Source organism: Purpureocillium takamizusanense, chromosome 1 (assembly GCF_022605165.1).
Source record: "Purpureocillium takamizusanense chromosome 1, complete sequence".
Lineage (NCBI taxonomy): Eukaryota > Fungi > Ascomycota > Sordariomycetes > Hypocreales > Ophiocordycipitaceae > Purpureocillium > Purpureocillium takamizusanense.
Window position 1 is genome coordinate 3,862,335 of NC_063068.1, and position 27,365 is coordinate 3,889,699.

The 27,365-nt window shown below is 58.9% G+C and overlaps 5 protein-coding genes across 5 annotated transcripts; 2 read left to right on the forward strand and 3 right to left on the reverse strand.

The window, feature by feature from the left end:
• Window positions 1-33: 33 nt before the first annotated feature.
• On the forward strand, window positions 34-4,498 carry JDV02_001203 (uncharacterized protein). The gene is made up of 2 exons (XM_047982107.1): window positions 34-494; window positions 614-4,498. The coding sequence occupies exons 1-2, from the start codon at window positions 364-366 to the stop codon at window positions 4,071-4,073; spliced, it is 3,591 nt and encodes a 1,196-aa protein (XP_047838069.1). The 5' UTR covers window positions 34-363; the 3' UTR covers window positions 4,074-4,498.
• Window positions 4,499-4,515: 17 nt separating this feature from the next.
• Window positions 4,516-7,345, reverse strand: JDV02_001204 (uncharacterized protein). The gene has a single exon (XM_047982108.1). The coding sequence runs from the start codon at window positions 6,188-6,190 to the stop codon at window positions 4,928-4,930; it is 1,263 nt and encodes a 420-aa protein (XP_047838070.1). The 5' UTR covers window positions 6,191-7,345; the 3' UTR covers window positions 4,516-4,927.
• A 3,631-nt stretch (window positions 7,346-10,976) lies between these two features.
• UME6 (DNA-binding transcriptional regulator ume6) lies at window positions 10,977-14,337 on the reverse strand. The gene has a single exon (XM_047982109.1). The coding sequence runs from the start codon at window positions 13,572-13,574 to the stop codon at window positions 11,373-11,375; it is 2,202 nt and encodes a 733-aa protein (XP_047838071.1). The 5' UTR covers window positions 13,575-14,337; the 3' UTR covers window positions 10,977-11,372.
• A 6,621-nt stretch (window positions 14,338-20,958) lies between these two features.
• JDV02_001206 (uncharacterized protein) lies at window positions 20,959-25,724 on the forward strand. The gene is made up of 3 exons (XM_047982110.1): window positions 20,959-22,002; window positions 22,057-22,811; window positions 22,867-25,724. The coding sequence occupies exon 3, from the start codon at window positions 23,465-23,467 to the stop codon at window positions 25,373-25,375; it is 1,911 nt and encodes a 636-aa protein (XP_047838072.1). The 5' UTR covers window positions 20,959-22,002; window positions 22,057-22,811; window positions 22,867-23,464; the 3' UTR covers window positions 25,376-25,724.
• Window positions 25,671-27,341, reverse strand: JDV02_001207 (Superoxide dismutase). Its single transcript, XM_047982111.1, has 2 exons — window positions 26,858-27,341; window positions 25,671-26,736 (listed from the first exon to the last, which is right to left on the reverse strand). The coding sequence occupies exons 1-2, from the start codon at window positions 27,066-27,068 to the stop codon at window positions 26,102-26,104; spliced, it is 846 nt and encodes a 281-aa protein (XP_047838073.1). The 5' UTR covers window positions 27,069-27,341; the 3' UTR covers window positions 25,671-26,101.
• Window positions 27,342-27,365: the final 24 nt, after the last annotated feature.

The window sequence follows — 27,365 nt, forward strand, 5'->3', positions numbered from 1 at the left end:
CCCCTCACTGATGACCTACGTCTCGTCGGCGCTATCGCAGGCGCCTTGGGGCGATTGGAGCAGCCCCCCGGCCCCAAGCCAACCAGACTGAGGCTCCGCCTCCCCGGCCACGTCTCTCTCCGCTCCACTGGGCAGGAACATCCACCCATCGTCAACTTCACCATTGTATTCATCACCCTCAAGCCATCCCGCGCGCGCGCTCTGTTGCGACTTCGAATCCTGCTTGCATCCATCTACGCCTGACCGAGCCGTCCTCTATCTGCGCGCCTTATTCGGTCGATCCGCTAGGCAAGGCTGGACATGTCCCCCTCCTCGTCACAGCGCTCACCGCCACACTCCCCGTGATTGCGTCGCCTCCGCGCCATGGACGCCGACCCCGTGGCCGTCGAGCCAGACGGCGCGGCGCGACGCTCCAGCATCGAGAAGACGCCCATCTGCGGCGACCCGGACACTGTCGAACCATTCCACCGCCTGCCCGACGAGATCATTGAACAGTAAGCCCCCCCCCTTCCGCGGCGAACCGGGCTCGAACGTGCTGCTGCTCCTGCTGCGGTATCCCCCCATGGCCCTCACCGCGACGGCGCAGACGTTCTCTGACACAATTTATCCACAGGATATTCCTCTCTGCCGACCCCAATGGTTTCGCCTCGCTATTGCTTCTTAACAGCAAGTGGAGAGCTGTCTCTCAGCGACCCCATCTTTACCGACACCATCTCGCTCTTTGCGCATCGTTTCTGTCGAGCCACGATGACCTGCCCGCCGCCAACGAACAAAACCTCCCGCTTCTGCGACGGCTTTTCGCGCGAGAAGTCAAACGAAGCCTCTTCGATGCCTATTTGCGGCCCTGCGAAACAGTCATCAAGCTTGTGTCAAACTCCATTAGCTCCTCTTCATGTCCCGGCGGCGAGGGTATGCAATTCGGCGCCTCCCCCAAAGGCTCGTACTTGCTTGCCTACAACTCTTCTCGGATATATGTCATCGACGTACGAGGCGAAGGAATTCAAGTAAAACGGGAACTCCGTATTTTGCGTCGCCCCGTCTCGGCTTGCATCACCGACGATGCCAACCTCCTCGCCGTTCTCTCGACCGAGATGCAGGTTGACCTCTACGACCTGACCACGAGGCCGCCGCGACGCAAGCACTCAATCATACTCGACAATAGTCCGCGCACGATTGCGATTTCCTCGTGCGGTACTGTCCTTGCCGCGGCGTACGATGGGGGGATCGAGGTGTCCTCACTCCACAAGGGCGCCTTGGCTACTGACAGGAGAGCCGTCAAGTGTGACGCCGTTGACGCCCTGGCCTTCTCCCACGACGGGAGCCAAATACTAGGGACAACGATACATTCAGCCTCTCCAAGCACCGTCGTCTTGACCGCACCGTACTACGACCCTGGCAGTCAGCTCGCCGAAAGCAATCTCAGTGCCATGTGGACAACGTCAATCCTCTTCCCAAACACAAGCCGCGACTGCAGCCACGCTATTCTTCTGCAGGATGGCAGCCATGGGGAAGCGGAATGGACGTTTACGTACGATCGCAGCTTTGAGACGTTCCGTGCTGTTCGGCTCGACGACCTGCGGAACGGGACAACCTACTTCACGGGGCCGATCCCGAAGGCTGCCGCACAGTCCAAACTCTTGCCCTGCACGCTACCGGCTTCGACATACTATGGGGAGCTCGTTTCAGCGGGTTTTCAAGGGAGTGAGGTTTGGGTGTATGGTGTGCCGGGCGACCTGGACGCCATGCCGGACGTCGCGTCCAGTGAATCATCTGCGGGCTCGTCCGCGCTTGGGCGACATAACAGTGTTCAGAGCAGCTTATCCCGTCACGCCTCGACCCGGGGCCAGGAGGGAGACGGTGAAAGAGTACCGCAGTGGCAAGTTCTCTGTGACAAGCTGCGAAACAACTTTGTTTCCGGACGCCAGATATCAGAAGTGGCTGGCATCAGCACTGTCAAGTGGGTTGCGAACTTCGCATCCAGCTCGTGCAAGGAACGACTTGTTGTCGCAGCTCGAGGCGTATCTGGCCCTAGGCTCGTCACCGATGAGGAGGATATTGACTTTGTGGACGGTGGCCGCATCTGCCTACTAGACTTTGACTACGGCCTCGTCAACGGTTGCAAGACGGAAATCACAATCGAAGTTGGAACCGATGACGCCGAGGTCCTGGAGGAAGAGAAGCGCGACATGGAAACAGAAGTGGCCATAGTTCGGCGAAGGACCGTTGCCCAAAGGCGAGGTGGCCGGATGGCACTGCTTCGGGCGGCAACGAGTGCCGGACAGGACGCCCCTCCCCCTAGCCGTCATGCACCCCAAGATGACGATGACGATGATCCTCTAGTACCCCGAACCATCGGCAAGAACCCTTCTAGCAAACAGACCGCCGCCAGTTCGACAGAGGAAGGCGAGACGGCCTCGATAGAGGAGCAAGAGGCTTTGGATGCGCCCTACGCTCATGCGAGCCCCCGATCTGGCACCACACTCCGACGGGCGGCAACTGCTGCCGCCGTCAACCGCAGACTGAACCCCCGAACGGCCGATGGGCGGCCCATCGAGTACCGGCGCGCTGATGGGCGCGGCGAACATCCTCACGAGAGCGATGCCGATAACTGGGTGCCTCCGCCCCCTCCGTACCAGGAGGATGACCCTGTGGATCTGCCGGCATTCTTACGCGGACCCCATGTCGCACCGCTTCCGTCGTCGACTGCCGACGTACCACCGGCGCCGCCGTCCACGCATCCTGTCGGCGGACACGCAAACATGCCGGATTCCCAGACTCTGGGGAGCGATGTGAATGGTGCTCATCGACGCCACTCGCATCACAAAACGACGAGCGAAGTCACCTCCAGTCGCCTGCGAGTCGAAGGCATGTCGAGAACGAGGTCGAGCCCTTCTCTTCGCTCCGTGCACATGAATCCTGACGACATCTACGATGTGTCACCCCCAGGCTCCCCGCAGCTCCCGCAACCAGGCCTGCCGGACGACCAACAGGTCTCGAGGCCAGGTTCGAGTGCGGCGCAGGGGCTCTTGGGGCCAGACTTGCCGGCGTCGCGGGCCGAGACGTTTCATGTTCCGTCATCGAGCGTGCCGTCTACCAATACCTCTATCAACGCCCCGTCAACATCAACGAGAACCGAGAACTCATCCCGACAGAGTGCACCAGTTCTTCAATTGCACATTCCCAACTCTCCACTCTCCGGCCTCGCGTCGGTGAGCGCTGTGGAGCCGCAGATGCGGCGCCTACCAAATGCGCAGACGTGGCCCCATCCGCCAAGATCGGAGGATGAGTTGACGGATTTGAATGCAGGGGGTCATCCGCTGACAGCTCCGCCAAACATCACCGGCCATGATCTCGCCACGTCTCTCCCGCCTGCCCCCAGCTCAGGACAGCTCGCAAGCTTGAACAAGCGCATAAGTCAGGGAAATCCGCGCCGCCTGTCGGGCGTTGCCCAAGCGCACCTGATGCCCACTGACAATGGGGACTCCAAGGGCCAGCAAGGTCAACACCAGCAGCAGCAGCAGCAATATCCTCACAATGCTTGGACGGACAACTCGACTATCCAAATGCCTGAGTTCGACCGGCCTCTGATTATCAGCACGCCCACAGGCGTGACTGGCGCGTTCGATCCCCCCAACAGGCGATCGTCCACCCGGCAAGGAGAAACTCAAATCTTGGCGCCTATACCACGGCACCCCCGACAAAACAATTTTGTCAACCCCCGACCCATTCAACGACTCGAACCTATCTATGATACCAGCGTCCAGTCACAGCAGCCCCAGGCTACGCAGCCCAAGCCTCCGGGCGTCCTACCGGCGTGGCTCCGGTCTGGGCCGCCATCTTCTCGAGCCAGTCCGTCGATCATCAACAGGCGACCAAGCCGGGCAGAGCGGAGTGCCGCGCGAAACATGAAGGATGCACGCAAGAAAGGCTGGACCGGGGAGAAGAACAAGAAGAAGAAAAATAAAAAAGGGTGGAAAGATGCTGGAACGGTGTACGAGGTCGCCAGCAGTGCGGGGTGGACGGATGTGTCGTTCCCGTCTGGCCCCAAGGAAAAGAAGTGCATCGTAATGTGAGGTGGGAGAGTCTTGTTTCTGTAGTGGCCCCTTCATCCCCCGAGTTTGCACTTCGGACCCCTGAGGTACCTGATTTTGTCGCAGTTTTTTTGAGGTTATTTGGACCTGGCTCCCGACCATGATGGCTTTATCCGCGTGCGTTGGTTTTGGATGCAGCATAGCGTTTGGCGATGATATGTCGCGTGATTGTTTCTTCGAGCCGCAACATCTTTGAGGCAGGATTTCATTTGCTGTGTTATATTGGTTTTTGCGTTGTTTGCGCTTCGGTTAAACTGGCTAAAGCCCATCCATCGTCTGTGGGACATGATGGCCTACTACATCTCTATTCAGCGCGGCATATATATATATACGCTCGCTTGAGCGACAGTCACATCTTTTTTTTTCAGTTTATGGAGCTTGAGCGCTGCTCTCTCGAACAGGGGGGGCTGAAAAGAAAGGGAGTCCATGTTCTCTAGATTAGCGATTTCTACTACTTCTAACCTCGCGGCTAGTACGAGATACCAGTGCTTGCAAAGAAGGGATGCGGTAACCCAGCCCCGTGAACCAATCGAGAATTCGCCGCGTCTCCCCTGTGACGAGCTCAAACGCCTCACGCCGAACCTTTACAAAAGTGTTGTGTCCCTGTATTGTTGAGATGACAAAGAAGAGTGGTAGCGAATCCCCCAACTCATGGGCGCAGCGCTGTAGATAGCAATAAGTTGTAACAGTAATTATGGGTAGCCTTTCTTTGGAAACACGTCCAGCGCACAGCTGCAAGTTGGCCACGGTTCGCCTACTTGCGAATGTTTCGAGCGAGGCGCCTTGCTGTGAGGCCGGCATCGCCGCTCGCCGGACGACGGACGGGCCTGTTGGCTTCATATTCTAGGCGTCGTGCCGGCGACGTATGGCTTGCCCTTGTGTACCTTCTCGAGCCCAGCCTGGTCCATCATGTCCGAGAATGTGGTGGCACGCGGATCCTTGCTCGACACGGTGGTCGGGTCCGCGAAGACGTTTATGCTCTCGCTGCTGGGCTCGCGCGAGATGCTGTCCGGGCGGCGCGAGTGCCTGGCCACCGAGGCCCTCATGGCTCGGATCGGGGCGAGACGGGCGCCTACATGGCCACGCTTGGCATTGCGGTCGTCGTGGGACGTGGCCGACATGGGTGACCGCGCCGGCGAGCGTGCGGAGGAGGGGTCAGGCGAGTCGAAGGGGTTGGGTATGGAGATGCGTGGTGGGTTCTGGCCAGCGCGAGGGTTGTTATTGTATGGCGGGGGGGTTCGAGGCGTTGAGGGGAATTCCCGAGGAGGGCTTCCACGGAGGAAGTCGCTTCGATACGTCCCCGGGTGAAGGACAGGGGCAGATATTACCGCGCCATACGGTCCAGAGCCGCTGGAATTGCTGCGCGAGAACCCGGACTTTTCGGAGTTTGCCGCTTGACGCCTGCGCCGAAAGTATAAGAAGATGACCGTGATGATGAGGAGTGATACCAAGCAGCCGCCGACGGCACCGCCGATGATGGATGTCTTCTCCGGACCGGAGTCGGAGCTCGGCTCTTGCTGGCTGGGACTGGTAGTTGTAGCAGCAGGCGCTGCAGGATCGCCAGTGGTCCTCGTGGCTTGAGGATTCGCAGTAGATGCCGTCGCGGGCGTGCTTGATATCGTCGCGCTGGGAGTTGCTGCTGAGCTTGACTGAGAGGCCTTGGGCCGCGTGGTCTGGTCCGCATCCTTGGTACACTCTTTCCCGCTGGTGGCGCACGTGTAGCCAAAGGGGCAGCACAAGTCGGCGCCGCACTTTTGCAGAGGCGCGTCGAAGAGGGTGGTTTTGATGGGTGCCTGGGGGTTCTTCCGAGGGTCCTGTTCCCGAATGTTGCAGGTGATGGGCTGGATCTTCTCGCACTTGCTGTCCTGGGGGCAGCAGAGCACGGTAGTTTGTCCAGCAAGAGACATGCAGGAGCTGCCTTTGGGGCAGCAGAACTCGGACGGGAGATCGGCGGAGCACTGCTGAAGGCCGTTGGAGGCGCAAAAGTTGTCGCGCCCGAAGATTCTTGACGGCGGCCTGGCGGACATGGCGGACACGGCGGCGGGCGCCACCATGGCCAGCAGAACATGACGCAGGGTCCGCGAGAGCGGAGGAGCCATGGCGCCGTACGTGTATGTAACGGGCGGTCCCGATGCTATATGCGCTTTGAGTCGTCGATGAGTTCGTTTGACGAGTGTGGCCGCCGCGACGGTCGGTAGTGCAATGAAGCGCCACGAAATACAGGTTGATGTTGGTTAAAACTTGAAGCGCAGCAATCGAGGCGCGGATTAGAGCAACAAGAGGCCGGTCGCGTGAGGGAGTCAGAGATGCCAAAGGCAAGAGACAATCGTCGTTGGACAAAACGAGAGATGGTATGGATGAAAGCATGCACAGTCGCTGTGGATGGAGCGGAGCGGAACAAAGGGGGAAGTCAGGTGGAAACAAAGAAGACTATGGCGAGGAAGACAAAGGAAAATGGGACGCTATGCGGTAGAGCACACACAGTCAGATGGTTCATGATGCGGTCCGGAGCCGCTCTTGCGACTTTTGCATCATCCGTCCTACGACTGCGTGCCGTTTCTGCCTAGGAAGCTTTGCCGCCAGCCATCTCTCTCCACAGGCGCCGACAATGGCACGGCCTCGCTATGTCCTGTCCCGGGATAAACGATGATTGCCTCTCCATCTCGTCGGCGCGAACCAGTCGCCCAGGCGGCCCCCAGCTCCCCTGCCACATGCGGCGCGAACGTCGTCCCTGCTCAGGTTGCTAGGGGGGCGATGGAGGCCACTCAGTCGGCCGCCGACAGGGCCACGATGTCACTCGACAGGAGGATGGACGACGGAAGCTGGCGCCCGACATGCCAAGTGCCGTCTCAGAACCCGACGACGACTGGTAGACAGCGGGCGAGACAGGCGGTGCCCGAATAGCTTAGGGAACAGGACCTGGGCTGGAACCCCTTGGAAACCTTGGGTTCTTTGTCACGTTGTTGCGGGAGGCGCTGGACGAGGCCACAGGACAGGCCGACCGACCGACGATGACGATGCAAGCAAGGCGCGGGCGAGGGGCTCGGACGCAAGCGGGCTCTGTCGACCGAACAAGGGACGTGTGCGCGTCTTCTGAGACGCGCTGGCGCTCAAGGCGAGCCTGGCGAGTGGACAGGAGGTGAGGTTGAAGAAATAAGGGCAAGCGCTTAGAGGCCTACCGTCGCGCTGGTGTTGTCGCAGGACCAGACGCGCGCCAGGGAGAGCGCGGCGCGGGGCCGTGATTGGGCGACGACGGCCGGTTGGAGCTTCCAGGGCGCTTCCCAAGCTGGGTTGCTGGTGAAGCCTTTTACGGCAAGAGCCCCCTCCACTGGGAAGGAGGGATTGGCTGGTTTGAGTCTCCATGTTTCTCAACCGCCAGGCCTCCAATTCTTCGTGCTACACGCCACTAACACGGTGAGGTCACATTTGGAAGGACACAGCCTGCGAAACAACCCAACTTTTTCCACGAAAGAACCGCCTGCACAGCTGCCCGAGGCCTTGAACTACTACCCCGGGTATCCGCGATGCCCTTCCAAGTTTCTGGTGCGTCAGCAAGGTACTCGACCGTCTCCGGCCGTGGCTCAGCCACCATCGAATACAACGTCCCAGCCACTCGACACTCTGAGGCCTTGGGCACCACGCCCTCAGCGTCGTCCGGTGCGGTTTACTCGGTAGCACTAGGGCAAGTGGCTCCGGGTACAGTACTTGGTATGTCGGTTCTGATTTGACAAGCTCACGTTTCTTGCCGCAAGCAGTCATGCAAGTATGCAAGCCGTACAAGACAGGAAGAGAGGGTGTAGGCCACTGTGAGAGAGAGAGGCCCATGGCTGCACTGATCGGCCACCACGGACGAGTCCGCACCACTCGTTCTCATCCTCCTCCTCGTCGTCATCGTCGGTCGTCATCAGTGGCGACGAGCGAGGCGTTTTCAAGTCGTCCCGTCCCGTCCGCCTCATTACCCCCGTGGCCGGCGCGTGCGCCAATGCTGTCTCGCCTCACAACGTGCTTGGCACCCGCCCCTCCCCCCCAAAGATCCCATATCCAACCAAGCCTTTCAGCATTACAGCGCCGCGTTTGGCGGTGCTTAACCCTGATAGACAATGTCCATCGTGCCCCAATCTGCATGCCTTTGCATAGGTAGACGAGTTTGCTCCTTCCCTGGTGACTTGCGCCAAGGCTCCTCCCCTCACCATTCCTATTCGCCGCCAGCAATCACGAGACCAACCTCGCAGCTGCTTACACCAGTTATAGTCGACTGACTGATGTCCGTCCACAGGCGGACCCTGGCCGACGCCCCGTTGATCAATTCCCCTGCTTTGCTTTGCCTTGCTTCCCTCCCCAAGCGCAGCAATCAATTGTTTCCCCAGCTTTCCGCCCATCGCCTTCTGCACGGATCGTTTGCTTCCCCCAGTGCAGCTGAAATGACTGTCCCGGCTGGCTGGCCATGCCATCGTCGTCGTCTGTCGCCCAATCGCCCAACAGGCCCGTCAAGCCATCAGACATGATGACGTCCCAGCCCCCAACAGCCACAGGCAAGGCTCATGGGTCTCCCCTTCATCTGCCGTTCGGCTTCCCCCATGCCCCTACCCCCATGTCGCAGCAGAAATGCATGCGTGCGCACGGCAAATTACTGTGCAGCAGCCCCGACCGCCGCCGCCGCCGCCCGCGTCGGCCCGGGGGCGACCCAGCTCAAAAGGTCGGGTTTTCGATGCAGACTGCGTCCGCGCACGGCCACCGAGACTGGGCCCATCCATGCCCATGTCCCTGCGGCCGGCCAGCCGGATGCTCAGATGCATACTCGCGCATCAGCTGGCGGGCAGAGATGGCTACCGGCCGGCAGGCAGGCAGGACCTTGAGAACAGGGTCGTCGTGGTGTTCTCGCCCCCACGGGTCGCCAGTCTGGTTGGGCCGCCGCATCACCGCCACAGCAGGTGCCAGACCAGCAGACCTCGATGGTCCCTGTCTGCCGCTCGCGGTGTGCGCCTGATGCTCGAGGGAGGCCGCTCGTTCACTCACTCACTCAGCGCAGATACCTACCTACGTAGCCAGGCAACACATATCTTGGCCGCCCAGTGAGAGACACGTACAGCATGCACTCGACGAGGCGGCTTTACGACTCACACGCCCCTCCCCCGCCACCAACCGACAGCCGCCGCCCCAACGACCACAGTTCACTTGCACTGTCCGACGCATCATCAGACACTGGCCACGACCGGCGAAACCGCCTTGCTGCAGCACAACCGCGGAGTCTGACGCTGTGTCCCCCTCTCCTGGTGCGTAGTTCGCTCCCGTGACCATGGAAGCAAATCTGATCTCCGTGGCCCAACTCCCATCTACACAGCCCAAGTCTCGCGTTCTCGATCGTCATCCACCACGGCTTGCATACTAAGTCACCACGTACTACTGCAGTACTGCTCCGGTCTCGCGGCTTCTCCCTATCTCAGCCCCAGATGGAATAAGTTGTCATCAGCGGCAGCCCCAGTTCTGCGTGGGGGTCGGGGGCATCATCATCGTCAGCCACCCGATCCGATCTCGCAGTGTTGGCCTGTTTGTTGTACAGTACTTTGGTAGAGTTGCAGAATCTTGGCCCCGCAAACATGGCTTTTATCCCCTCCCTCCCTCTGGGAGCAGCACATGATGAACCAGGAAGACGTGGGAGCTGCCATTGGTTTTTCTTCTGTAGTTTCTATCTCGCCATCACATGTGACACACGGTGGCCCTTGACGCCATGGCCAGGCAATATCTGCTGCGACTGCTTACGCCACCGCCGGAGGCTCTCGCAGATTTCCCCATTCCGCCCGCCTTACGCCCGGTAAAACTGGCACAGAAAACGTACAAAGTACATTGTACCGTAATCTGCATGTGCATACTACAAATGAAGAAAGCCAGAGGGGCTGGTACGTACCTATCACACGTTGGTTCTCGCAGACCCAACAGCTGCTGGCTGCCCGGAGGAGACAGAGGTGACTCTGTTATGTGCACTACTGAGCATACATATGACATTCGCATTCGGGCGAATAGAAGCGATGCCTGGGTGCGTGCAGTACAGTACAGTACAGTACAGTACAGGCATCGGGGCGAAAGAAGTTGGAACATTGACAGGGTTGGCGGCGACGACGACCAACCGCGAGCACACACACACAACTGAGAGCCGTAAGTTACTCAGCAGACCTGACCCGACCCCGGGGCTGGCGATGGTGGCATGATCTGTGCAAGGCCAGCAGCAAGCCCAAGAGAGTTGTCAATCAAACAACCCACCCCCCCCCCCCCGGCGACACCGCCAAATGTCCCAATACCCACCCCATCGAGTGACCATCCATCCGCCATGTACGACCCGAAAGACTGGCATGTCACCTATTTTCCATTGGGTGTTATCCGTGCCGACATTTGACACAGAAAAGCACCAGCAATTAAGATGCTGTCTGGCTTTGTAGCATGTGCTTTTTCCAATCAAGTTCGCGAGCCCAGTTGCATTAGAGTGAAAAGAAGCCTGGGATCAAGTGGCCCTGACCCTATTGAGCTATCCTGAGCTTTTGTAAAGCACCGTCCGTTCCACATATTCCTCGTTGCCGGCATGCTCAACCGCAGCTGGCTTTCCTTGCCCGTTCCTCTATGCGTCCCCCCACGCACCTCGTCCCCTTCACGCCCTGGTATCTCCGCTAATGATAGCGAGTGGTGAGGGGGCTGTAGAACAGCACCCCACATGCAGACCGACCACCGACGCCAGAACGGCTCCTCCAAAACCGGATGGTACATACACCATGATGAGAAACCCAATGCCAAAAGACGCCGTCGTTCATCATCCAACAGCCCAGCCCCGCTTGACGTCTTTACCCCCCCCCCCCCTTTCCCACGCCCCCTCGTTTACCCAGAGTCCAGCCCCCTCCCCCAAGTGTCCAAGTGTCGAGAAGACTTCCCAAGTGTCGCTTCTCTCCCTGTTTGTGTCGTCTCACTCCTGGTGTGCGTGCCTCGCGGCGTCCTCTATGAAATCCCGTACCAGAGGGTATATGTGGCAGATCAATGCCATGAGAAAGGTATGGGGAAAACCTGGAAGAAAATATAAAAAAAAACGAAGATGAAACAAAAAGGCAACGAGGCACCCTGCCTCCTCAGAGACGACGACAGAGCCTGCTTCGTCTTCAGATGCGAGTCGCACTATGCAATCATGAGAAGGGAGGACAGCCTATCCATAGAGACCTCTGGTCGAGACAGGCCGCTCGCTTCCTTCAAAGACCAGCTGTTGAAGAAGAGCCAAGCAGGCTAAGGGCACGACTGAGGTCTCTATATGAGCAGAAAGTCCCACCCATTCATCTGCATGACATCCCGCCAGTGGATGTGTGGCGGCCCCGCATCCGACCCCGAGGAGCCGGGGGTGCTGGCCTGCGAGAGTGTGTCGTTCCGCATCCACACCTCGCGAAGAACCGTGACCATGCGGCCAAAAGAGCCACACGTAGACTGTTGGCCAAGCTGGGCGATCCGATCCTCGAACAGTACTCGGAAGTTGCTGTTTGGGAGACTGATGGAGCCACCAATCAGATAGACCCAAACCAAGCTGCGGTCAAATCCCTCGGGCCCGGAGGGAATGTGCTGGAGCGCGGTCGTCAACTTGTCAACCAAGCCCATTGGAGAGGGTTGACTGGGGCTGAAGCCAGGGACCAGGCTGCAGAGGTAGATGCGCGCAGCAAGGCGGAACGCGTTGGTAATGTTCTTGGAGAGCTGCTTTGGAGACAGGCTGCCGTTGGCATTGAAAGGGTTTTTAGGGCAGGTATCTCCAGCCTCAAGATGGTTGATCTGCTCCCCAAGTGCCGAAACGTGCTGGCACAGAGCAAAGTCATCCATATTGTCACGCTTTAGCGACTCGAGGCAGGCAATCTCCGAGATGAGATACATGACGCGGTCCTCGCAGCCCATCAGCTCGCGCAGACCTAGATGGTGATTGTTGGGCGAGAGATGCTTCTCGCGGTAGGTGTGTGCAAACGTGGGGGCAGTACCCTGCATGGTGGCGCCGAGGATGTCAATCCACCCAGTGAGGGTCATGTTGAATGGTGTCCGCATCATCTCGTTGGCGGCATCCGAGACCAGACGAGGCAGCTCCAGCTTCTGGACGAGGCTAATTGCAGCTTGAAAGTGCTGGTGCCAGGCAATGTCCAGCAGGCCATCGTCAAAGCGACCGACGATGCATTGGAAGAAGATGAGCCCCAGGGTGGCCTCGAGGATCTGCTGGTGGTTCTCGTCACGCTTGAGCGCCTCGCACAGCGAGAAGATGGTGGCATAGCGGTGGCGCATGATGTCATTGTCAATTTCATCGCCCGAGACATTGGCATGTGTCTTGAGGTGCTGGGCCGCGATGCTGAGGCAGCAGTGCAGGTAGACGCTGTTGGACTGAAGCGCGGGAAGGATCAGGTCGGATCCAACGGAGCCGTGTTGGTTCGACTCGAGAATGGGGAAGATTGTTGGCAGCACGAACTGGATGAAGTGCTCCAATAGGCGCTGGTCGTGCTCCTCCAGCTCAATGCGGATCTGCCCGGTGCTGTCGTGGGGGCCGTGGGAAAAGTCAAAGAAGTTGACATTTAGAGCCTCCTCGGACAGCGACTCCTTCCTCTCGTGGTGGATGTGTTCGGTCCAAGCACCCTCCAGCGGGCCGGCTGGCAGGACGGTTCCGGGGGGCGGCGGAGTGTGGTATGTACTAAAAGTTGAGACGTGGGACTCCTTGAGTGTGGGAACGTCATTGACGAACATCTGTCTCTCCGTCTTGACGTCGATCTCGTATGGCGAGTAGCCATTGAGAATGAAGTCGGAGTGGATTTGTGTCGTGTACACGCCGTAGTCGACGCCATTGGGCGGGCTGTTGAAGTTGAAGCCAGCCGAGAAGTGCGAGTCGATGGAAGCAGACCTGGTGCGGTCCATGGGGTCCGTGAAGGTGGCCGAGGTCGGCAGAGAGTGTGTGAGGCCCGGCGGAGTGCAGACCGAAGTCTGGATGGGGTTCGACGACTTCTCCGCGAGCTTCTTGCGCTTGATGATGTTCTTGATGTCCTCCTTGTGGCGGCGGCGCGCATCGTTGTTGCTCCACCACATGGGACGCTTGTACTCGCACTGCAGGCCGAGGTGCTTGCATGCCGTGCACATGGGGGTGCCCTCGTCGCACTTCTTTCGTCTTAATCTGCAAGTAAAGCAGCCTAGAAAACACAACATGCCAAAGTCAGCGGGAATCGTGGCCATTGGAGACGGAAGGAAAGCCCGTCCGTCGTCGAACGCAGATGCGTCCGCACACACCGCAAGTGCGTGTAAGTGGGCGGGCCGCGTGTAAGTGGGAGGCAACGAACCTGTGCGCGACCGGCGGTGCATTTGGGTCTTTGCCTTTGCGTTTCCATTGCCGGACTTGACGGCCGCCTTGGCCTTTGCAGACTGCGTCGCGGCCATGTTGACGGCGCTTCCGGGAGCTCGCATCGAGCTCTTGCGATGGTCGGGGGGCGCGGTAGGCATTTGTACGGAGTACCTGCGCCGAGGAGGTGGTGGTGTTGCTCTTGCCGACAAGGCAGGCAGAGAGAGCGACAGACAGGGGGGGGAGGGGTGGGGTTGCCCAGGTACCTCCGTGTGAGATATTCAAGACCGCACGGTGCCAAGGGGGGCGGGCGGACAGGAGGGCGGGCAGGCAGCCAAAAGCGGGACGGGCGAGAGACAAGGTCGACAAACGAGGCCAGGGTCCAACAAGTAAGTGCGTGGCCCCAAGGTCGATCGTCCGCGAGCAAAGAGGGGTGGGCTCCTGGCTGGCTCTCTCTTCCTTCTCTCAAGAGGGCGGCGGTCCAGCCAAGCGCGGTAGTTGTTGAATTATCGAATTAGTCGGGGGTTCGTGGCCAGCCACTCGACTCGAGTCGCTGCAGCTGACTGGCGGCGACGCTCGCGTCGTTATTAAACACAACAAGATGAAGAGGCGCACTCGCAAACACAAGACGTCAAGGAATGACTGGTTCCAAGCAAGGCCGGCTTGCTCGTCACGGGAGGAAAAATGTCAACGTTTGTTAGGGCGAGTGGGAGGAGGCGGACGGGGGACGAGAGAGGACGGCGCCCCCAGGAGGGAGAGGGAAAAGAGGGATAAAAGAAAAAAAAAAAAGGGAAACCTTGGACGACACTTGGATCTTCTCACCTTCTACATCGAAAGAAAAGAGGGTTAAATTCCAGGCCGGCGGCTGGAGGCCAAAGACTTATATCATGGCCGCTCTTCGCAAGACCTCGCTCATGGTGTTGGAGCGCGTTGGATGGATGGCTTGTCTGTCCGCGATCCGAGATGAAGCCCTGATGCTATTTTTGACCCAGGCACTAACACCGACTGAGAAGCACGACGCCTCCGAGCACAACGACTGCGCTTAGAGAGACCAATGGGCGGGGGGGGGCCATCTGCTCTGGCCCGCCCCATGCAGACAGAGGCTTTGGGGACGCTGCAGGCCGCTGAAGGGGGGGCCTAACCAAAGGGGCAAGTCGTGCACCTCACCCGCCCGTCGAATGTCACCCCTCCACGATGCACGAGCTCCATCCGCCGTTGCCAGCTTCTCTGCTGATCAATGACTAAATGTGCGTCACCCTTCTACCTCTCCTCCGACCCGACGAGGAGCACAGTCAGAGGAGCAAAGGGACCCGGGCGGCCCCGCATAGGTAGGTAGACTACCAGCCTTCCGTGACGCCTGTCACAGCGCTTCAACAAACGCCCATACCCACGTATCTCTTTCTCGCTACCTTACCTGGAATGGACTTGCAATGCTGAGAAAAGGCAGGCATTGCGCCGGCGAACGTGCTCGCGCTCTGTCTTGAACCCACCCGAGTGAGTGCTGGCTGAAGCAAGCAGCCCCCCCCCCCAAGCTATCGGCCAGCCGCCGCCCCCGCGAACCGGCACAAGCAGTCAGGGTGCAGCCAGCCTCCCTGCGGCACGGGGCAGCACTCTTGCAGAAACTATGCATGCAAGCTGCTGCTCTTGCCTCGGTGTGCAAGGCCGGGTATGCAGCCTCCACCATACACCACACCATCGTCGCGTGAGGGGAACTCGCCGACGGGCACTGGAGCTGCTTCCTGCCGCACCCCAAGACTCCTCATCGAGCTCACATGGGACGACTCCCCAAGATATCCCAGTTCGACCGGACGGCACAACGGAAACCAGCTGCAAGCCAAAGCAGAACCCATCGCGCTGCCGCAGCAAGCCTTGTTGCAGGGTTTCGCCATACACGGGTAGCCTTGCATTTGTAAATGCCTCATCATTCTCAAATCTTGGGCCCGCTTTGCGTTCGAGCGGTTGCGGCTGCGGAAGAGAACGAAGCATTGACGAGGCAGTGTCCTGCAGGCATGGCCTCTCGACGCGTTCAATGCTCATGATAGTTCGCAGATCTCTTTTGAATCCAAACCCGACAACCAACAAGATCATACCCAATATGAATCAGCAGAGGGAGCCGCGCCCGTGCGGCGGTTGCATCCTGAGATGGTTGAGGCCGGGCGCCTGGTTCACACGAGTTATGGCGTTTGCTCACACAGTCTGACCCGAGTTCTTGGCGCTGTCGAGCATCACTCGCTCATCCGCGGAACGCCCACGGTTCTTCATCGTCGAGAGTTCGTATACCGTAGGACAGAGACAAGGAAGCGGTCTCACGGGGTGACGAGCGACTGAGAGAGCAAGAGACAGAGAGACAGAGAGAAAACGCAAGCAAGGGTGGTGGCCGGGGAGAAGCAGAACAACAGCCGATGGGAACGATCGCCCTTGGGATTCCCATGCCAGCACCTGCAGCGGTGCCCCGGCGGCCCGCGGTGACACAGGAAGCCCGGCCAAGTCAAGTCGAGTCGGGCTTGAAGGGACAAGGGCGAACGAAGAGCCAGCCAGGAAGGGTTGCGGTCGAGATGGGGGTTGCTCCCGTGGCGGCAGCCTCTCGAGCCACGGCCCTAGCGTCCAGTGGGGCCGTCTGCGAGAGGCGCTGATTGGACTCTGGGATGTGACGAGACCAGGATACGCCCGTGACGACTCTGACGAGACCTTGACCCGTGCTCAAGCGGCAGCGGCCGCGGGACCAACCGATTCTAGCGCTGGGCGAGGACAGGGGTCATGGTTCAGGCGGGAGGGCCGCTGACGATCAAGATTGGCTCTTGCTTGCATGATGCTAGACAGGGGTTACCCTTCAGGACTGGGCCAATGGACGGCGCGAGCTGCCGTGGGACTGGACGGACGGCCTCGACTCGAGCGGAGGCGGGGGGGGAGGTGCGGACTTGGGGAGCAGCCGTGGGCCAAAGCGTTTCTCGCGCTGGTCTGCTCGAATGCCGTCCGACAGCACCTTTTGCCGCAGTGAAGAAAGAGGGGAGGAGGGGAGGGGGAGGTGTGGCATGGACGTTGACCGGAGAACGAGGCGTTGTTGGTGCGCAGCGGAGGCAGGCGCGCACGCATCACAGGCCGCTGTACGAAGTCGTCAACACAGTCGCTGGGATGTCCAAAGCGGACTGAGATCTGTGCAGCTGCTTCGTCACGGCCCTGCATCGCTTGGCAAACACTCAACGGAAACAACATCTTTCCATCCAGCCGTCCATCCATCCAGCATGCGAACGCTGCTGTCGCTGTTGCACAAGCCGTGGAATTAGCCCCTCTTCCACGTTTTTTGGCTGGAGCAAGGGCTAATTTTGGCGCGCAACCGCCGACTGTCGTCATCCGTCCGTCAAGTTCCCGTTTTTGTCAGCCACCGCTGTAAGCGCTCGCATGTGTCCCCCCCCCCCCCCCCCCCCCGCCCGCCCGCCATACCGCTCACAACACTCGGCGGGCGCCAACACGGCGACAAATGTCTCTCTCTCTCTCTCTGTCTCTCCCCCTCACGGTGCTATTTTTGATTTAACCCACATTCACTGATACTACCGGGCCAAATTAGCCGCCCGACTTGAGGCATGCACGCGCATTTCCCGGAACAGAGGGAGACCGGCACAAGTCCCGTCCTTATTCTCCTTGCGTACTCAGGATCGACACATCTCACCATGACCGCACACACCGCCAGAAGGGGGCGGAGGGGGGGGAGCAACATCACTTACCTACCCTATAGAACAGCGATTTAAATATGATGCATTGGTTGTGCCGCGATATGCTACTGCTGCTGCTGCTGCTGCAATGGATCCATCGATGGCAAACAAGCTCCCTGACCCAGCAGGTCAGTTCGCTAAAGAGCCCCCTCACTCCGCAGCGTTTGCTCCCAGGAAACTTGCGCATCGGGGGCCAAGAGGGGACGCGAACAACACGAGAACATCTATCAACATACCCACCTCCTCGAGCTCCAGGTTGATTTCCCCCTCCCAACGGATGCTGGCACCGAGGAGGCTGCACCGGCAACCCCGCCCCAGCCACGTTCACCGGAGCTTTATTAGCCACGAGACGGTGTCATCCCGCGCAAGACATCTCTGGTTAGTAGCCAGATCATGCAAGCTTCTCTTGTTCGTGAAGGGTGCGCCACTTGATGACACGGAGGTTGCACATGAGGAAAGCCAAGCCCCGTCCAGAACCGCAAGTTGCAAGCCTGGAGTTTTGTGCATACGTTCGTTCATACAAGGCGCAACGGTCACAATCCACCTCGGCGGGCTCTTGGGCTGCTCCCCGCCATCAGATGCCGTCTTGGGCAAGCTGGGGCACAGACACACACACCCCTTGGTTCCGCTGCCCCTCACTGGAGACGGTCCTGCATGACTGACTGCTCGGCACAGTACGAACGGAGAATCGCGGGCAGCCCCATTGGCTCCACTGCGATTAAAAAGTATCATCTTCATCTCTCCGACGCCCGAGAAGGTTTGCAGATGGTGATACCTTTCTTGGCCAACCCCAGACTGTGTCGCTAAAGATTCACTTCCTATTGTCAGCATTGTTGGCTGGCGGCCACTGCATTGCGCATACATGGGTTGTTGTTAGCCATATCCCTCCCCACCATTATCACCTTCGAAGGAAGTCTGCGTGGCTTGACCTTGGCTGAATCGGGTAGTCGATAGCCTCGTATGTTTCTCCTCACTCACTCCTCCACACATCCCGCTTCGGCGGATGAGAAGCACTGGTCTGTCAGTAAGTCTGTCAGTAAGCGCACCAGCACACCACAACAAAGAACGGGCCGCATTCGAGTCGGAGCATGTGAGCACTGACAGGAACTCTGCCCCGTCTCCCCGGCGGACGGGCCAATGTGCTCTAAACCTTTTCTTTGACGAGGTCGATTCATCCTTCTCACGGCTCTCGAGGATTGTGGCCGCACCTCCTCAAATGATTGATCGTCCAGATAACAGGTGGACCGTCAGGAACAACAGCCGACGCCGACGTTGAACCCCTGATCGGTCGAAAGAAACAGTGGATCATGTCGGACGGGGAAGACTTCGAAAGCGTTAGTTCCATGGTGCGGCCCAAGGGGGGGGCCCTGTCATGTCCCGCGAAATCGCAATCCCTGCCTCAGCACTTGTCGGGCATGGCCGGTCTGTGATGTCGGCTTTGTGGTTGCGCATTAGTTATTCATCAGGCCATGGGTGAGCTGATCCGACCAGCGCTGGGTTTCTCCGGCTCTTGATACTCCAGGGGAATCGAGACGCCTTGCACGGCAGCGTGTATCATGGAACACGATACGACTTTGGACCAACAACACCTACAATGTTACCTACCGACAGCGCTGCCACGCCCAGCAATGCCGTTGGCGAAGACGGTTCCGAGCTCCGGAACCTCGGGCGACACATGCGCAGCAGCTTCACGGGCGTGCTGCGTTGAGCCGTGCGCTCCAAGGGTTACGAGGTTGACCCTGTTGCACAATGCATGGCGTGCTAGTGCGTGTTGAGACGGGTCGATCATGATCGTCATAGAAGGGGGCCAGTTACAGCTCTTTGACGGCATGTGCTGCGAGGGCTTGCGAGGGTAGGGCAGTGTAGTGTACTGGGTCGGGCCAACCTCTAACCCGCGTTCGTGTGGGAGATGCAAAGCATCAATTCTGGTGGCGGGGGGGACTGGATTCGGCCACGGGAGCGACGCACGCCACCGTGTGCAGGGCCGTAGTATGTACATACGAAAAAGCAAAGACCCTGATATGAGCGGAAGAACTGATCCGTGCGTGGAAGTAGTACTAGTAATAGCGCGCACGCAGGTCCATGGTTGCATTTACGTATGTACCAATTGTAAGTTGACACCCGCAAGGATTGGGTTACGCCCTCGACTGTGCCGCCGGCCAATCGACGGCACAAGATGCACCGGAGAGCCACAATTGGGTCCAGGGTAAATTGACAATCTGCGGGGGTGACTGGACCGTCGAGCCAGGAACTCGACAGACACGACAAGAACTGGACATGTCAAATAAGACGGACTGCGGTGCACGCAGCACGCCCTCAAAGCCAGGCAGGTTGGTAATGCTGGGGATTGGCTGCCGGGAGCGAATTAGGCCCGGGCCTGTTTGTCCTTGTTCGCGCATGCCATTCGTCTGAAGTTCCATGTCGGCCATCAGACCCCAGATGATGCGCAACAAGAGTGCGAGTGCGATACGGCCGCAGGACTGGCTAGGCGATCAGCTGGGGCGCGCTGAGTAGAACTTGCGTTGGGGGGCTCAAGGGAGCCGGGACTTGGTCAATGGTGATGCTTCCGACACCGTGCGCGTCGACGGATTCGCGATATCGCCGACATATGCCCACACCTTCCGTGCCCCCCCACACACCCTTTTTGGACGATTCAAGACCGGTTCTTGTTTGCCACTGGCGAACAAAGGCACAGTGTGTGTCGCTGTGGGGCCCCAGGTGGCCGGGGTAAGCCTGGCAAGCAGATCGTCCCTTGTCGCGATGCAGGGTAAGTATTCGGCAACACTCATCGTCAGTTTGTCTTGCTGGGGTGTTTGCCCAAGCGTACAAACGCATTCTCGAGGAAGTAAAGCGAGGGCGAGAAGGAAGCTTGCCGCCGTCGATGACCGCCGAGCGTCGTTTCCACTTGCACCCGTCAGGCCCCCCCGCTGTGTAAGCCGCCAAGCTCGATCTCGTCTGGCCAGGGATCTTTGTGAGGAGGACCTGACCCCCTCGCCGATCTAGCCTGCGTGATAATCCGTGTAAGTCATGTGCACCCGAGGTTTCCGGGTCACGTTGTGACAACGATGCCAGCACCCGAGACCATGACTCCCAGCAAGCACATCATCTCGTGGTGATGCGGCTGGCTGGCTGGCCGGCCACCCCCCCCTTTCAACACTCTCGCAAGCCAGTCGACCGTGATGGCTTGGACGTGCGCTCTGCTCTCGACACCTACTGCCAGCCATCTTCCTTGGCGAGATGAAGAGTAACTGTTGATGGTCTGGCTTTGGTCAGCCCTCTTTGATCACACCCACGGGCTGGAAGTTTTGAGAACCGGACCGTCCCACTAGCTCGCCCGTCGCTGCCACAAGCCTCCCGCCAGCCAGGCTTTTGGAGGACGATTGGCTCTCCAACATGCCACTCCTTTGCGTGAGCTGTGTTGGTGGGAATCTTTCGGTCCGTTGCCCATAGTGCATTGCCCTTGGTGCGGCGCCCACCGTCTAGAATGCGGAGAAGCTAGCGAGATCCATTTGTGATGGGAAGAATGGAAACCGCATCCGCGTGCTGGAAGGGGGGAAGGGATATCACATCGCCCCCCTACTGCAGAGGGCTGTCGACGAAAGTCCTCTAGCAGGGGGCGGAGTGGCCCGTCGGCTGCGCAGGCAAGAATGAGCTGCAGCACGTCGGCGGACGGAGCGGTACAAGCGGGTGAAGACGAACCTGGTTTTCGACAGACGATGCCCATCTTGCCATGGCACATCATACCTCGCATCCAGCCACTCCGACGACGACGACGCCGCTTCATGCCCTAGCCGACCAGCGCGCCGTTCTAGGCCACACAAAACGACCACCAGAAGTTGAGGCCCGACTTCGCTGGGGTGGACCCGGGCTTGTCCCGCTGTGTAACTTGATCACTCACGGCCACCGTGACCTGCGGGTGTACCGTGCTCCGATGGCTGGGTGGCGCAACGGCTCTCGGACAAGGGAGTGCAAGCGAAAAACTGCCCAGGGTCCAGGTCTTTCCCCGCTCATGGCGCGGCCCACCTGGACGACAATCTCGACGTGCGGACTTGCAAATCCTACCGACCTGTCCCGGAGGCCAAATCTGATGAGTTGACGACGACACAGACGAGCCGACAGACGTGTAGGCGAGTACTGTAAGCAAGGTCCCGCTGGCGATGATTATTGTTCCCGTATCCTGCATTCACGGCTTGTGAACTGGTGGATGGCACACAGTGAGCGGGGCCGAGTCAAGGGGAACCGCAGTGCGGCTTACACAGATCACGACGGCAGGTGCGAGTGCACGTTCCTGCTTCGCTGGCGCATAACAATCGTACCACAGCAGAGTCGGGTAACGCCAACTGCGAACACCCATTCGCGGTTTCTGGTCGTGCCTTCCGGGAGACCGCCATGCTGCTTGCCTGATCTAGACATTAAGTTAGTACGGAAGGAGTGTTACCGCTACTCAGGAGATACAGACCGGCTCGTTGCTACCCCGCTTCATGTTCATCCTTTTGTGAGGGCACCCAAAGCAGTCAAAGGACCCTCATGTTTGTTGCCCGGGGCGCCTCCTCTCCACCCCATCGTCATCGTTCGGATGCTCTGGAAGTCTGGATGCAACAAGCAAGCCTGGCTCCATGTGCCTTCACCGCGCACACCTTGATTCCTCGCGCGCGCAGCGGTGCAGTGCCGAGTCGGCCCTGCCTGCATCGCGCATCAGTGCGCAGCCGGCCGGTCCACGAGGCACCTTGCCAGACCACAGACCCTTGTCCTCGCATCTGCAGCCTCTTAACAAGGGTCAGGCGAAAAACCAGTCGAGAGGTTGGGCATCTCTGACCGTTTGTCTGCACGGCGCATCACGGCGCATCACGGCGCTTAGAAGGTCGCTATATTTGGTATGGTGAGGCGGCCGCAACTCTGCGATTCGTCGCCCGGACACTAATGGCTGGTGCAGCCCGCCTGCTCTACCCTGCTTGCCGAACAGCAGAGTGCCACACCGACCACGGGAACCTACCTATCATGAACCCAGCGCGAGGGCACGCTGCAGGCGCTCTGAGCGCCCTGCAGCCCTCGTCCAGTCGCTCCCACAGGAGGTTCGCGCTGGCCCGGGCCTGTTTGGCGACGGCCGGATACCCACTGGATGGGCCTTCTCTGCAGCGGCTTGTCATGTCCTGTGAAGACGTCTTGGAGCGGCCGCCGGCACAGTCATGGACACCCATCTATTCCCGGTTCTCCTCCCAGTCTCTCTGTCATGGATCGCTCACTGTGATTCGCACCGCGCCGGCGCTTCTGCAGCGTTGGTCTCTGTGCCTGTTCCCTGTCACACCGGGGCCTCTCTCCCATGCCGCCGGAAGGTATCCTGAGCGACCCAGCTGTGCTGTTTAGGCCACCCAACGCATATCAAAGCCTAGCCACCCACCGACCTCTCCATTACAACTCCTCCCGCGTTTTGGCATTTACGTTGGCCTTCTTGTACCTGTCCAGTTTCCACGATTCCCTTTGTCTATATTTCGTTGTTTCACGGCACGTCTATCACTGAACCACCTCTTGGTTGAACAACTTGCAATATAGACATAAACTGCCGGCAACGGACTTCCGCGCTCTGGGCTGTCGACTTATCCCCACTGGAGCTTACTGTGAAGAGCAGCACAACATTCGCAGCCTCAGCTCCATGCGGGTTTGAGTGGGACGAAGTGTGAAGCCCACATGGTAGGGCTCCAGCACGACTTGGTCAGACTTCATCCTCGCTGACAAGACACCCCAGGAACAGGCATACTACCACACTGGAGAGCGTCAGCTCTACCAGGAGATGCGACAGAGGCCCACGAGGGACACCTTCTTCAGTTTCAAAGACGAGAGACAAGCTCCACGCCCGACATCAGTAGCAACAGAGTTCGTTGATACCGATTGGGATGAGGAGCTTCTGACCGAGGCGGAGGATAACTCGCCGAGAGTGAGCCTGCAGTCGGTATGTATCATACTGACCCTCAGTGGGAAAGGTTCCTCTCTGCAGACTAGCAAATCTCACATGTGTCCCTCTGCAGTCTGGGCAGCCGAGTTTCACCACAGTATCGACATACGATGAAGTGCCGACTCCGAGGTCGAGTCAGGGACCGGATCCCTACAACGAGGCCGCCTTGAAGACGATTCAAGGTCCGCGTGGCCCTCATTTATTCCGCAGCTCAACAGATCCGTCGTTCCTGGAAGAGGAAGCAATCTTGACCTTGTCGCCATTGACGCCAAAGGTAACACGCGGGGTTGCGGACTTCCTGGAGCGCCCGCCGCCGCCTCGACGGAGTAGCCCTTTCCAGTATGCAAACGAGGAACTTGATGCTTCCACACTTGCGTCATGGAGCCCTGAGATGGTGGCACAGTCCATGCTCAACGCTGGCGTTGAGGCCTCCGTTGCTGATAGGTTCATCGAGAACGACATAAACGGAGCGATTCTTATCACCCTCAAGTTCGAAGACCTACGGGAGCTGGATATACAGTCTTTCGGTATTCGCACGAGAGTATGGCACCAGATTCAGGCTTTGCGAGACAGTCGTCCCACATCGCCGCGGCCTGCCACCCCCATCGAGGATGCACCAAGTCGCGAGGCAAGAAAGGAGACCAAACAGACGAGGAAGACCAGCGACGATGGACTAAGGAGGCACCAGAGCAGCAGACGAAGACAGCGCCGCAAGCACTCAGCTGACGATGTCATAACACCGATGGAGTCAGTCTCAATAATTGGCATCGAGCAAGTCATTCCAAAGCCGCATCACTGCTCCAAAGGCGAGAACTGTTCGAAATGGAGACGCCAGCAGCGTGCAATCGCAGAGTTTCGCAAGGCAAACCCGCACGTCGACATTGGTGCAGGAGGAACTGTCTTGATCTTCGGAGATGCTGGCAATCCGGACACGGCGAAGGCCATCGACCCCAACGAGGTTCACCGCCCCGTCTCTGACGCAGTACCATCCGTCGTTGCATCTTCGGATGTCCTAGGACCCGGCGGCCTACCTCCACTACAATACTTACAGGAAGCTACGCTCCGCAACCTGCAGGCCCGAGATGCCCAAGACAATGTTCGCCAGTTCCTCAGCTTTCAGCATCAGCAGGAGAAAGACGCCATGGATGAGGTTCCCCCTACGCCTCCGTTTGAGTTGGTGCCGGCTGCGAAGCCAGCACATCGTGGCCTCCGTCGCTTGCCTAAGCTTTCCATCCCAGCCGACTCACTCCCGCAAAGACAGCCTCCGCGAGCGGCCACAGTCCCTCCCCCAACCGAGCCGCAGGAGGCACAGCCCAAGCGTCGACAGACACAGGATTTCTTGCCCTACCGCATGGCGAAAGCCGATCCCCTGTCGCCCGATCTTGAAACTCCCAGGAACCCATATCGACTGGCAAGCCCTTTCTCAGAGCTTGATGCTCCGCTCACAGCGGTGCCAGCAGGACCCATCGCTCGCGATGCGTCACAGTCTGTTCCACCGGACATGGGATACCGGCCAACCATGCCAGACACCATGCCTCTGGCACGATCACAGTCCCGCGCTTCGGCAAGGCGGCCTTCCTTCCCAATTCTGCCCTCGGTCAACGAGCTCAGGCCAGCTCCAGGATCCAAAAACACGTCACCTCAGGCACCGTCGAGGCTTCCGCAACAGCACGCCCGGGCACCTCCACGCTTTGACTACCCGTGGTCTCCTGCTGAACGCACATCTTTTGAACATACAATCCCGCCCTCCTCGAGTCTTCGATCTAGTGACACTATCGCACCAGTCGAAGCGAGAAATGGAGTCACCTTCCAGGGCCCAATGAAGAAACGCAAGACGCGTTTGCTTCGAAACGAGTGGCAGGATGGCTATTTTACTCTCAAAGGCACCCGGCTGAACATGCACAAGGATGTGACCGAGGTCGGCCGGACGCTTGAGTATGTCGATATTGACGACTACGCCATCGCCTGTTCCAGCCTTGCCTCCACATCCAAGCTTGGTGCCGCATTCAAGGCGATGCGCGTTTCCCATAACCGGGAGAAGAGTGATCCCATTGCGTCATTTTGCTTTCAGCTCGTCCCCCAGGAGAAAGAGCCCGGCGCACGCCTCCGGAAGCGGGACAGCTCCCTCCACCCGCCCAATCGCTCCCCTTCCGAGGGCGTCAATGGCACGGGAAAGACTCATCATTTTGCCGTCAAGAACCGGGACGATCGCATCGACTGGATGCGGGAACTGATGCTGGCTAAAGCTCTCAAGCAAAAGGGTGATGGCTTTGAAATCAGCGTCAATGGAAATATGATCTAAATAAGCGCAAATACGCCTCTTTCAAGCGCTCAACGAGCGATATATCTGTTACATATCTGGCATCGCCATGCCAACACCATTCTGGTTTGTCGATACATGCAGTTCGCTCCACAGCGACACATCTCTCACTACCCACTCCAGACATGCAGGGTTTCTTTACTGCCAACACCGGTCATTTTGATGTTGATTATGTAGCTCATGAGGAAGCCAAACAAAACGATTAGTATGGGGCATGTGGCACGAGCAAATGTTTCTTTGTTTTGTTCAAGGCACCTACGACTAGGATACCATTTTACTTTTATGCGAATCTTCGATGCAGTACTTCAATGAATAAGGAACTTCAAATGCGCCTGCTTGCATGCCAAGACACTGAATGTGATGTTGCCGTATGGTCAATCCTATGCTGCTTTGTATTTGGCGACCATGCTTTGTTTCACCGGTTTGATCGATGGAGCTGAACCGCCCGGCCGCTGCTTCGTAGCTCGACAAGCATGATGTGACAACTGACAGCCGGGAGAAAGCTGGCCATCCCCAAGGTAGAGCGAACACGGTTCGAGGTGGAAAGAAGAGGTTCTGGTCTTACCAGTCCCGCTCGTTGTCCTGTGCAATTTTCTGGCTATTTTCAGACAGTAATGTTACAAGGCATTGCAGAGAGCGCATGCCCCTGGTGCTGCATCAGCACTATGTTCTTCATCCGGCCGACTCCTTACGACCCTGCCAGCCTCACTACGATGACGCGGACTTGAATTCTGGCCTTCGCACACCCGACTTGTGCGCCACCTTTTCCCAGTCAATAAGCTCCCACCAAGCTTCGGCAAAGGCCATCTTGCCGCCGCTGCCGCCGGCGCCGACGCCCCAATCGAGCAGCCAGGCGTGCTCCCACGTGTTGAGACATAGGAGAGGCTCCAGTTCGATGCCGCCAGGGGGCAGGTCGCTGCTCCGCCGCCGGGCACCGAAGGCCTGGTCTTTGAAGTAGCCGCGGGCGGTGCCCTCGTGGCCGACCGTGTTCATGTCGGAGGGCTGGGCGCGCCAGTGGGCGCCGGGATAGGGCGAACCCGCGAGGTAGGTGGGCAGGAGGCGGTAGTCGCCGGGGCCGGCCTTGACGAGCCACAGGAAGCCCGGACCGAACATGGCCGAGGCGGTGAGGACAAATTCGCGGCGCAGCGTCTCGAGGGAGGAGAAGGAAGCCTCGAGTTCCTCGCGCAGGGCATCGGGCATCGGGGTGCCTGTCGGCGAGATGCCCTGGAAGAAGAAGTGGTTGTTGTGCGCCATGGACGCGTAGTTGAAGATGGGTGCCTGGCTCGGTTCGCGAGCGGTGAGAAGCGCGATCGACTTGGTATCTTTGTCCTCGAGATCCGTGCCTGCAGACGAGCATGCGGTCAGCTGGTGCTTCAGGTAATAGAGGTGCGGCTCCGCGCAGCCCTTTCAGATAGAAGAGCAGAGTCATGGCGCAGAGGAAGACTGCAGCAGCAGGAAACCTACCCGTCGTCAGGTTATTGAGCTTCTCCACCATCAAGGACATGTAATCCGTCCACGCGATCGCAAATCCGCCGGGGCTCATGAGGTTCGGGACGCCCTGAGAGTAGTCGTGCGGCAGCGAGGGGACCTGGTGCAGGCTCCTCCGGGCGTTGACCGTCGTACGCAGGCCTAGGGACAGGCCCTGGCGGGGTATCCTCAGCCGTGTGCGAAACATGATGTGGTGGGTGATTTCGTCTCGACGGCGGGAAGTTCGAGAGGCGTTGTCGTCCCCTTGCAAACTACCTGCTATCGCGAGGTGTTGGGCTCGACGCAAATTGAAGAAACAACCCAGGAACTTTTTGGCTCAGCCACAGGCCGACCGACCACACGTGAGTTAGTGTGGCTGAAAGCGAGACCCGACGTGGCTCACCCTGTACTGGTGGATGGACGGACGTTTGGACCGAAGGCTGTGGGGCTGCTGCTGGGGGGGAGGCGAACCTCCGGAGTCAGCAGCCCTGGTTTGGGGGTGGAG

Excerpts from the sequence above, each read along its gene's own strand:
- JDV02_001207 (XM_047982111.1), bottom strand. The coding sequence starts at position 27,068 with ATGTTTCGCACACGGCTGAGGATACCCCGCCAGGGCCTGTCCCTAGGC. Across the intron at positions 26,737-26,857 it reads GCTCAATAACCTGACGACGG|GCACGGATCTCGAGGACAAA; the intron begins GTAGGTTTCCTG and ends GCTCGTCTGCAG.
- JDV02_001203 (XM_047982107.1), top strand. The coding sequence starts at position 364 with ATGGACGCCGACCCCGTGGCCGTCGAGCCAGACGGCGCGGCGCGACGC. Across the intron at positions 495-613 it reads CCCGACGAGATCATTGAACA|GATATTCCTCTCTGCCGACC; the intron begins GTAAGCCCCCCC and ends ATTTATCCACAG.
- JDV02_001204 (XM_047982108.1), bottom strand. The coding sequence starts at position 6,190 with ATGGCTCCTCCGCTCTCGCGGACCCTGCGTCATGTTCTGCTGGCCATG.
- JDV02_001206 (XM_047982110.1), top strand. The coding sequence starts at position 23,465 with ATGGTGGCACAGTCCATGCTCAACGCTGGCGTTGAGGCCTCCGTTGCT.
- UME6 (XM_047982109.1), bottom strand. The coding sequence starts at position 13,574 with ATGCCTACCGCGCCCCCCGACCATCGCAAGAGCTCGATGCGAGCTCCC.